Raw genomic sequence first — 12155 nt, forward strand, 5'->3', positions numbered from 1 at the left:
TCCCCTTCATTGCCCGTGTGTTCACCTCTGCTATTCCAATTCTCTTATCTCAAAACTACTAAAACTACAATCTTGCCCATAAATATCTTGGTGAAAGCAGTTCTGCTCAATATCAGTGACTAGCTATAAAATTTTAGTTGGCTAAATTAGCAGTATCTGTCTGCATGTGCAGCTCATCCGTCTCTCGCAGATTCAACCTATTGCTCTGCTTAGCAACTTGAGGCAAATGTATGCTGGGTATTGAACTGTGGGTGGAGGTATCTGAACACCAACTGGCATGCCAAGATATTCAGAAAGTGCTGCAGCATGTGTAGAGACTGCACCAGAGGAGAGAGACAAGAGAATGTAGCCTTTCTGAATTTAGACCCAATCTGGTCTCCCTCCATCACTCACTTAGCTCGACTGATTTTTGCTGTATTGTAAATGACAACTTAAACTGTGACGTAACGTTTTTTGAGAAGCAAGCAAGCAGAGCCTGAGAGCATCAAGCCAAAAACATGAGTTGTCAACACTTTATTGTAAAGGGACAGTGTACTGACATAGTCTGACAGTGGGACTTTTGAGACTGCAAGTGTACAGAGATATACTAATTGATTTGACTTTAACAACATTCACATTACCAGCTCTACTGTTCCCTTACAGACTTCTGTTGCCTGAGAAGGAGTGGTCAGCTGCCAACAGCTGTCTTTTTGCAATGAGATAATTACAAGTGACTGTATCAGGTGGTAAACCCCAGACAAAGCAATACTAAGAATCAACATACTTTTATAAGACTTGTAAAACAACTAAATCTGATTTTCTCTTGACATTTTCATTAGTTAATGGTAAATGGACTGCATTTATATAACGCTTCTCTAGTCTACTGTGACCACTCAAAGCACACACACGGCACACATGTGGCACACATGGCACATTCACCCATTCACACACACAGGCACACTGATGACATAGCACTGGGAGCAATTTGGGGTTCAGTGTCTTGCTGAAGGACGCTTCGACATGCAGAATGAGGGAGCCAGGGATCGAACCACCAACCTTCTGATTGGTGGATGACCCGCTGTATCTGATTCACAGCTGGCCCATTTGTGAACGTGTGAAGTTGGAAAACCTCATGTGAAAGAATCACAGAGAAGCAAACGAAGCACAACTTTGTGTGATTCACTCGTGTGACATCGCATTTTACATTTTTTGCGTGTTTTCCTTTAATCTATGACTATAACAGTGAGAAAACATACTTCACCTATGTGGGCGCGCATTGGCCTGCCAGACTGCGTTTCACCACTGATTCCTCAAAGGCAGCAGGTACAAAGTGTTACAGGCTACATGCTGCTAGACATGCACGCAGGCTGCAGAATGACATGTTAACCCTCCCAGAAAGCTAAGCAAAGAGCAGGTTGCTCACAGGAAGCCTGAAGATTGTTAGACAATACCAGATGCTTGACAGGATGCAAAGCAATATGAAGGCATTCTATTAGACAGCTAGATGTGAGTTTAGCCTACCGCGCAGTCGAGTGATGATAGACTGCTCAGTAGGCTGCCTGACATTGCCATCTGCCAAAGTGTGCAAAGACAGTCTCTCAGGAAAGTGTACGACTCACTTTTTTTAAGTGAGCGCTAAAGTCCCTAGTGCTACATTCTGAATTGCACATTATAGTGTGCCGTCTATTTCAATTAGCAGAGGACACATATTTAAGTGGCATAACAGTCCTCTGTGAAGTCAGGAACTAATACAGAGTGGTTGTTTGGAGCAGATTTATCCACATTTTTACCTCTGATAAGTCTGCCATCTTCATTAAAGTGCAGGGGTGAGCCTCAGTCTTTTCCCTCACTCCCAAGAAGTATTAGCATTTGAGAAAATGCAAAAACAATACTGAGAGGTTGTGTGAGGTGCTTGTAGGGATTGTGACTGCAGCCTCTCTCACCCATATCAAACATGAAAAAATATAAGCCTCTATATAGCAAGGCCGACATCCTAAAAGCAAACATCAGAAAATAATGATTGGCTGTCCCTGCAGCATTAATGGATGTCATGCATACTAACATTTGCTTCAAACAGAAATACTTTCTTTGCATAACTGAGCAAGTAATGGGACTGCTGCGCCTTGTAGCATTTGGCAGCATTGCAGGCTATGAATTGTAAAAGGAACAGAGAGACAGAGAGAGAGAGAGAGAGAGAGAGAGAGAGAGAGAGATGACAGTAGCATGTAGCATCTGAGTATCTTTTCTTGTTTCGTCCCAAATTATGTTTTCGATTGTTCCTACAGTAAATGTTTTTGTTCTTCTCCAATACATCCGCTTGTGTGGTGTTCGAGCACTTGCCCTTGTATGTGTGAGGACCCCCTGCTGTGCCCTGCCAGTTCACTGTAATGCCCAAGGCTACCAAGACACAGCGCATTAGCTAGTGGTGTACACACACACATACACACATGCACACACGCACGCACGCACGCACGCACGCACGCACACACAAATGTAGCTGATCCTGCTGCTTTTGAAAAAGACACTTCTCCTGAAGCAAGATCAAAGATGTGTTCCTATTCAAAATTAATACGAATTTACAGCCAGTGTTAAAGTTTAATTATGTTTCTCTTATGACCAATAGAAAAAAAGGAAAATCACAGGATTAAAGGTCCAGTGTGTAGGATTTAGTGGCATCTAGTTGTGAGGTTGCAGATCACAACCAACTGAATACCCCTCCCCCTCCCCCTCCCCTTTGAAGCATGCAGGAGAACCTACTGTGGATACTGAAAAAGAAATGTGAAGGCAGTCTCTACAGCCAGTGTTTGGTTTGTCTGTTCTGGGCTACTGTAGAAACATGGTGGTGCAATATGGCAGACTGGCATGGCTCCCTCTGAAGATATAAAGGGCTCATTCCAAGATAACGAAAACACAATGATTCTTATTTTCAGGTGATTATACAGGAATGAAAAGGCACTAAGGAAATGATATCCCATTTCTGCCAATAGATCCCCCTAAATCTTACACACTGGACCTTCAAAGTTGTAGACCTTGAGGAGAGTGACTTTGCAGACTGTCCGGGCTTGTCTGCTCTCGTTAATCCAAAAAGCCTTCAATATTTAAGTGGTAATACTGATTTTGAACCAGAGGAATATATGCTCATCCAAAGGAATTCCTCCAAGGTCATCTTTGTCGTCTCTGAAACCTTTGTTTGTGTATAGCAGATCAATCTCAAGTAAGTGGTAAGCATAAACAGTTTAAAATCTTTACTGTATTGTTTTTGCCTGTGATGCACAGCAGTGGTTTCTCCCTGAGACAAAGTAAACTGTCCTTGGTCGTCGAGTGTTGTGTGTTTTTGGATGAACTCCTGTGAAACAACAAGAGTTCAAAACTTTTAAGGCTCTCCTCTCTCCTTCAAACACCACAGACAATGAGGAGAGTTCTGGATGTAAAAACCATAAATATTCCCAGGATAATTGAAACAATAAGGTGAACTGAAGGTACACCCACTACAGGATCTATAAATCATTTCCATGGCACCCACCTCATTAATCAGGATCCAGTGACAGTCGAAGGCCACCAGGTTGGTCTCCACTACCTGCAACACAACAAAACACACCATCGCATTCAGAATTGAGACCATGATGTCATTAATTTGGCATAAATAAGCAGTCTTTAGATAGATATAGATATACAATAAAAGATATATGACTGGTCAAAATAAGGATCGACAAGTAGACTTTTTTTTGTTTTGTTTTTAATGAAAAATAAATTCCTCTTTGTCACCTTTAAAGACATTTTCTGGCTCTGATAATGTGATTCATGGTAACTGAAGTGTGAATATTACGGAAAAGAACATTATGGAAATGTGCAAGGCTGAAACTCAGTATGGAGCCTCAGCATAAGTGATTTGAGAAAACTTGTATCAAAGGTGCTCAAGGTATCATTCAAATATCTTTTCAAACACATGCAAATAAGGCGACGCCTGCTTGTGTGTGACAGAATACTCATAAACACACACGTACACACACACATACACACACGTACACACACACGCACGCACTCACACACAAACATACACGCACTTAAATCTCAACATTACAGCTTTCCTCACTAATTTAAACAGATTAGACAAACTTCTGAGGGAACTCACTTCACTCTCTTGCTGTCTGTCTCTTAGTCATACACAAGGCCACAAATACACTCCTCAAAATAGTGTGTGCGACACAGGGAAAAAAGAAAACCTTTGCCATGAACTGTTAATAGTGCAACATGTCAGTTTTTAACCTGTAACTCCATAAGTGTTAAACACTGCAGCAAAAAAGACAGCACAAACAGGCCAGAAACGCTTGGAAGTCCAGACACACCGACAGGACATTTGCACAGGCATTTCTGTTACGTCATCCAGTCCCCTTCATATGGCATCTTTTAGGTCACCCTCTGCCTGCTTTCCCCTGTTATCAGTGAACCCTGTCAGTGTCTAACAATCAATCATTCATTTTCTCTGACAAGCATGAGGGTGACATCTCTTTACTCACCCCACCCTTTTCCTTATGCCTCCTCTATTTCCTATACCCGGCATAAATACATACATAAGTGGAGCACATTAGGAGAACATGTACTTCTTCGAGTATTGACAGTTAAGATCCCTCTCTCACACGGCTGGAAAGTGACTAAGTCTGATTTTAGCTGTGCATATGCATTGTGTTTGTGTTTGGCTTTCTTTATGAAAAATGGACTGGGATGTACAACTGGACACAAGCTACATAAAGTAGGACCTCACTTAAGGATAAGGATGCATTTATAAAGATTTAAAAGTTAGAAAAACTTTCTAAAGAAAAAACTACTGTCATTTATCCACTCTCTTTCTGCTCGTCTATCATCTCTATTGTGTCTCTTATCCTCTACCCACCTCTCGCTTTACAAAACCTCCCTCTCTCCACCCTCCCCCACACCTCCCTCCACTCCTGGTGTAAAAATACAGTGCCACTCGTATATCATTAGCTATAATTGTCTAGGTGACTATAGCACCGTGTGTCATAAAACACTTTTTAGCCGTAAACAAAAGGCAACAGCTGGAGAGGGTGATGGAGCGTGGCTAATAGTGGTTTAATCTCCCACAGAGTCTCCATAAAACTTCATCATTATAACAGCGACGGCTGCCGTAAAACACTCTGTCTACAGGAAACATTGTTGCGACACAGACAAGGAGCAAGGCTGGGAGGAGAGTGATGGAGAGAGATGCAAAACAAGATTTTTGCCATCATTTTTCTTCTCTGTCAGCAACTCTGTTCGTCTCCCTCCCTCCCTCATACCGAACTTTGCATAGCAACAAACTTAGCACGAAACTAAACAATGAGAATCATTAGAGAAGTTGAGGTTATGCATCTTTTTTGTCATCTCTGGTTGTTTCTGTCTCTTTCTATTGTGAAAACAGAAAGAATAAGCAGTGAAGGAGGGAGAAAGGAGAGAGAGTGAAGAAAGGACAGAGGTCTGGCGAGCTATTCTTCTTTCTCTCCCTGTCTTACCGTCCTCCTTGGTGCTCATTAAGATTTTTATTCACATGGGATTTTGGGCAAAACTGATGTTTTAAACACGATAATGCAAAAATGAGCGTGTGCAATTTGGGAATGCCAGTGGGTCTGCAAATTAATGTAAGTATGTATATGTTGAAGTTGTTTGCTTATATGCAAGTGCTGGTGGATGCAAGTTTTCCACTTCTCCCATTATAACTTCCCTCTGGCAGCCGTCTGGACAGATGTTTCAAGCTAATTAGCGAAAGGGCAGGCTCCTAACACTAGACGTGACTCCTCGGGGGCTGGATCTGTTCGATACACTGTCTCTCTCTCATTCTCTCTGTCTCTCTCTCTCTAAAACACACACACACACACACACACACACACACACACACACACACACACACACACACACACAAGCACAAAACACAGGTACAACAAATAATGCTGCTAACATCCAATACCATCTTGTTTGTGTGCATGTGTACAGACGCAAACTCAAAAACCACCACAGTCATAACAGCAACTCAGTGCCAACGAGGCAGGTAGGAGTTGCTTGGCCATCTTTCCCTTAATGCGACCACAGAGATCGTTCTGACCTCTCTGCCAGCTCCACAAAAGCTTCATTCCTGCTCAGTTCTCACTCTCTGAGGTCTGAAGATCAAACAAACATCAGCTCTGTGGTCTGGGACAAATCCAATCACTCAGTGTCAATATAAGTCAGTCTTTACTCATAGTCTGCAAGCAGACAGATAGGACAAGGACTGCTCTGCAACATCATACCACTGTACATCACAGGCTCACTTGTGTTTAAGAGTGGCCACGAAACAGCCAAACATCATTTTGATCCTATGACCTCTGTCCACCTGTCACTCCTGAAGGGGTCCAATAAAAAGAAAATCATTGATTCTGGCAAATGGCTGCTGCTGGCTGGCATGCAGAGTCAGAGTCTGCTGCTCATACCAAGGCTTGACTTGACGAAAGCAGGGCAGAATACTGTACACACATGCTCACAAACGTATGCAAATAACATCAACACACATGTCACCCTTTGGACACAGGGAGACAAGAATAATTACAACACAAATTTTTTTTCTGCCTTATATGCACTGTGCAGTGCACAGTATATGCATGCATATATAAGGCTGTCTGTGTTTCTCTGTGTGAGAGGGTAAGAAATATTAATGCAAAAGCAAATATTGTGGGGGAAGCTTGAAGAGGGTGAGTGGGTGTTGCTATTGAATAAAGAGCTCTAAATTGAAAATTAGTTGTGTAATTTAATTTCATGCACTATTTGTGATCAAATCAAGCAAACAGCCTACAGCCCACCCTCCAAACTAGGAATATCCAAGCTTCACACTTAAACATGCAAGCAAAAGCTGTGAAAGTACAAACACGCATACAGAAGTTACACAAAGACAAACATCTAGCCAGCACTTGCACAGATCCATCTCTACCAGTGCAATGCCTCACAGTCAGAGAAAAGTCATTTTACGTGCTGTGCTATTGGGTATTACATCCATTGACACACTCAAAAAATGACCATGCTATCAACCTGGTCCATCCAAGCCTGCTTTTTGATGACTGTAATTAATTTGTGATTCTGTGTCTGCATATGTGCGTAGGGGGATAAGGTGGCTGTCTGGGGCTTGAAGTGGGGGAGTGTGATTACTGTTATCGTCTCAAACCCTTCATTCCAACTGAACGCTGTGAGATGGAAGGAAAATACACAGAGAAAGGAGAACATCACAGAGGTGCGAAGTGGAGAGGCAGGCAGAGACGAGATGCTGAGAGAAAAAGGAGAGAAGTAACTTGTGTTTTGTGTACCATAATAACCAGACATTACAGTAATCACTAATGTGAGATGTCTTTCTTTACTGGATTTCCTGTTGATGAAGTGGCAACACTTGAGAATGCTACAGAATATGACGTGGATGGAAATATCAATATAAATGTGGTCTGAATATCTTTTGGAGAATCGAGCTGTCTCCTGTTAAACACTCAGCAGCTACTAGTCATAATCATGTACTGAGGGACTGCATTGCAATTAGTCAGTACGATGTATCATTTTACTTGACAGGGAAGAAAAAGGCTCACTAATGATTAAGTAATGATTTCTTAATGGGTTGTTACTAGTTTTGTGTAATGTATTGTGCATAATATTGTGTAATCTGTTCTCTTCTAACTCATCATTATATATATGGTCCTCGATTCTGAGTCACTTATTAATGATTCATTAATTATCAGGTGGCTCCTGATTCATTCCTTAGTAACTACACATAATTTTCCACAAGTTTCTAAAATATAAATGGGAATTACACATCATGAAACCAAAATTATACTAATTAAATAATCACACTGTGTTCATGTGAAAGCTTTCCACATAAACCTAGTTCGCTTAGTCCCCACTTTCGGTTTCTGCCGTCTAGCATGCTTGTGCTATTGTCAGTCCTTTCCTGCCCCTTTCAAGGCTCTTAACAGCTTCATACCACTCAAATTTTACGTGTTCCCACTTAAACACTCCCTTTCATCAATTAGTGAGTCATGTAAACTCATTGCACCTTCCCCTTTCATTCCCTTGCTCTCTCTTACCTATTCAAAGACTCTTTTCCCTGTGTCGAACATGCATGTCTCAGAAATCTCTTGCAAAACACATAAAAAAATTACCACTACTGCATAAAATAAGGAGAGGAGTTTACCCTCTTGCCCTCTCACTTCATTTTGATTCAGCCCGTCTCTCCTATTCAATCTCCTCCTCTTTCACCCTCCCTGTTTATGAATCCAGCATTTAGTGCATGCTAACTGCGGCATTTTCTCCCTGATACATCAGAACTGCTGCGTGTCACCGCTGCCATTTAGGCTTAATGTCACTTGCCTCACTCGCGTTACTCCCACAGTGAGCCTTATGCATGTCTGATTGTGTGTGTGTCTTGATATCAAGTATGCGTGTGCATGTGTGTGCACATTTGTGTGTTAAAAAGAGATGATGTCGAGCAGAGGGCGGTGCATTATAAAACTGCTTTGCTCTATGGATTTACATACTTGGCAAAGGAGCACTGAGCTCTGATTGATGGCGTGCAAAGAAGCAAATACAAATACACACTCTCACATGCATAAGCAGACACTCCACTGGCATGCATTCTGTTAACACGCTATTTACTAAGACTGCTAATCTCAAGCCTTGTGTTTGTTTTTCTGTTGCCATGTTATATGGATAATATGATACAAATGTGTATCCACATATATACGAACATACATCATCATGAAAAGACATAAAAGATGATACCTGCTTGTCATGTTGAGACAGAAACTCACCCGACACACGGTTGCCTACACATCTGAGACATGACAGCAGTGACCAAAGCAGTGAATTGTCATGTTAGATTGTATTTTACACAAGCTGTGCACAAGGCATCCTGCCCATAGACCATTGGCTGACACACAGCAAATACACACTGCCAAGAACAGTAAATATTGTGTTTAATTTGCAAGACATCTGTTTGTCTTGTCTACAGGTTATGCTCATGTTGCTTCATAATGTTTGGTTGCAAATGGGATAATAGCCTTCTTGTCTTTAAAACCACTAAAAATCAAAGAAAAAAATGTAAGGGTTCAGGGAACCTTAAGTAAGTGATAAATCTGATATAATATAGTGGTGCCACTCAGGCATAAAAGGTAAGCACTCACGGTCGTGCAGAGTAATGGCACACACGTTGATGAAAGTGTTCGGTAACTGAGTTGGATAAATGGCATATGATTAATAAATCGATTAAAACATCAACAAAATATGCTGATGAAGCTCTTACGCTGCAAAAATATAATATCAAGTAGATGAAAAGAGTGGATGAAAAGTCACATTCTAGCATGTTTTGTAGCATCTCATGGCCACAAAGTGAAAATATCAGAGGTTGCCACAGAACAAAATAAAATTTGAAAGTTCACTGACAAAATGCCAATCCACTGCGGATCACTTCTCCAGCCTCCAGTAGCAACACACCCGATGGCGCGGTCCACAGAGATGCACCGGCTGACAACAGAAGGCGCAGCACTGGAATATTTTCTATTTCTTTATTTTCCAAAACTTAAATGAACTACAAGTAACTATAACTGCATATTTGAATATATGTCTTTCTGTATATATCATAGCTAGTTAATAAGTACCCTGAATTTTCAAACAAAAAATAAATGAAAGAAAGGTTAAGTAGGCTGTGCAGACAGCATAGACCTTATAAAACAGTTTATAGTGAATGCACCCAATTTAAAATCTAGGCGAGTTGAAAAACTGTGACTTGTTGATATAGAATTACAATACAAAAAGCAATAGGGCAATGGAATAAAGTCCTGGTCTTGGATGCACTGGACCATACCATGACATGAGTCAGAGGGGTGTCAGAGGCCTGCGTGATTCTTCCCAACAACTAATGACTCTAAATCACAACCAATAATGTCTGTTTAATTAGCCTGATACAGCCGTGGTCACACACCAATGATCTACAGAGTCTGTAAACGTTGTTCTTGTATGATACTGAAACAGAGAACCAGAGCGATCTTGAAGAATACAGATTGTGCCTCTGTGTGTGTGCATGAGTTTTTTGTGATTACTCAAGAACACTGTCTCTTCGCAAACCCCGTTTGATGAGGTCCTCTTCCATCTCTTTCTCCCTCACCGTCACACACACATACCAACTCCAACAGAGAGCTGTCACACTCAACAAAGCCACCAAAGCTCATCTTGACAAGGTCTCGCCCTGCTCACCAACATACCATCGGCATTATTGATCAATCACTCACTTTCTGATGAAAACAAGGGGGAAAAGAGCAGCAGAGTCATTCCCTTTTTTTGTCCTTTCAGCAGACACTTCTCAGCAGTTATAAGTTTCTCTCCCTCAATTGCTGCCTATGTCTCCTCTCTTTCCCTCTGACATATAATATAATGCTAGGACAGCGAAAGTCTTTGATAGTGTGCATTGTGATGGCAAAGGGTAACAGGGCCAACATGCAAGACATCGATCATCCTTGAACTGTGTGTGTTGGTTTCTGTGTGTGTCTGTGCAGAAGCACACAACACTTTGTATGTGTGCGAATGTCGGCCTTTCAGTTTATTGATCAGACCACAGATCCGAGCGCAGCCTAATCCACAGAGGGAATGTATAACAGACCCACACACATACAACTGCACACATACACCATGGACAGCCTCAGCAAATATGACGATATGCAACCTGACATTTAGATATGAACAGATCAATGGCTGGAACAAATAGAATAAGCTGTCCTGATAGATCTAAGGTAAACAGTTGTGCCTGTGTGTGTATGTGTGTGGACTCATGTGTATGTGTGTATGCTCCCTAATTGATTTACCAACAGCTTCTTTCAGAAGGATTTTCTTCATCTCACACGTTCTGTATTCATGTCCATCAGTTGCCTGCCCAGTTTAAGTAGGAAACTGGCTCATACGATAAATGATCTAGGCTCAGGTCACAATCTGGCATTCTGTATTTAAAACCATATAACTGAAAAAGTGCACTTTTGTTTGTTTGCCATCTGTTTTTTTTTTTTTGGGGGGGGTGGGGGGGGGTGGGGGGGGGCAAATATTTGATTTGAATATTTGATTTGACTGATTCCAAAAAGTTAGGACTCTGTGTTAACATAAATAAAAACAGAATGCACATACCCAATCATGATACTATCACCTGTTACCAACCTGTTTACCTGTGGAATGTTCCAAACAGGTGTTTTTGGATTAAATCTATTATCTTTGTACTGTTTTCAATTCAGCATATGTCAAAGAGGATTATCAACTGATCACATTCTATTTTAACATTAAGCAGGTTATAACATTACTACCACTTGGGCCCCCACTAAAAACACCTTTACTGTAAACATCAATGAGCTTCAACCTTTAACCATTTAGTTCATGTTAACTAAATCGAATAAACATATGTTTAAACATTGCACGCAATGAACTGATAAACTGCTACTATCTCAAACTAAACACAACTCTTCTCTGTGTGGATTATTTGATAAAGACTCTGCACCCCTGCTTCACAAAAACCCACTGGGGTTACAACTGTAAAATGTTTAATGAGACTCTATACACTTAAGATATTTTATGCATCCAAGAACAGGCCAGTTATTCCAAGTAATGTTGTTTACTCATCTTGATGCAATATCAATATAACTTTAAAAACAGAATATGAGCCAAAAGAACAGACAATCACCTTTACATTACAGGCTTTTATTGGCCTCTGTAAAACATCTTTACAACATCTGCCGCAACAAAAAAAACACCCAGCATTAGCTCAGTGGCCCAGGTGATGTTAGGTCACGTGAGTGCAGAGAAACACAGGGCAGAAGAGAGGACAACACAGGTGACTTAACCTGAGCCCTAAAATATCATAAGTCATACCATCTAAAATTGCCTATGGCAAGGTGAGATGAGAGGCCCGAAAGGTTGGCTGAAAGGTTTGTGATGTGTGAGACTGCGACAGATGGAGACGGACGGATTGACAGACAGACAGGGAAAAAGAAAGCTTCTTTACGTTTGTGTGTGCATGCTTGTATTTCTGTGAAAGAGAGGGAGAATGTGTGTGTGTGTGTGTGTGTGTGTGTGTGTGTGTGTGTGTGTGTGTGTGTGTGTGTGTGTGTGTGTGCGTGCGTGCGCTGAAGTGTTCCTGTGAG

The 12155-nt window shown here is 41.3% G+C and overlaps 1 protein-coding gene across 4 annotated transcripts in view; it reads right to left on the reverse strand.

Annotated features, from left to right (window-relative positions):
* The window catches only part of grid2 (glutamate receptor, ionotropic, delta 2), a 468077-nt gene that overhangs the window by 157631 nt on the left and 298291 nt on the right, over positions 1 to 12155 (reverse strand). For all 4 annotated transcript variants that reach the window (XR_013077212.1, XM_076731585.1, XM_076731586.1 and 1 more), the window contains exon 5: positions 3503 to 3556. Coding sequence is in view for 3 of the 4 variants with exons in the window: in XM_076731585.1 (XP_076587700.1) it covers positions 3503 to 3556 (54 nt within the window). In the remaining variant the exon portion in view is untranslated. The remainder of the gene's footprint in view (positions 1 to 3502; positions 3557 to 12155) is intronic.

Source organism: Chaetodon auriga, chromosome 5 (genome assembly GCF_051107435.1).
Source record: "Chaetodon auriga isolate fChaAug3 chromosome 5, fChaAug3.hap1, whole genome shotgun sequence".
Classification (NCBI taxonomy): Eukaryota; Metazoa; Chordata; class Actinopteri; order Chaetodontiformes; family Chaetodontidae; genus Chaetodon; species Chaetodon auriga.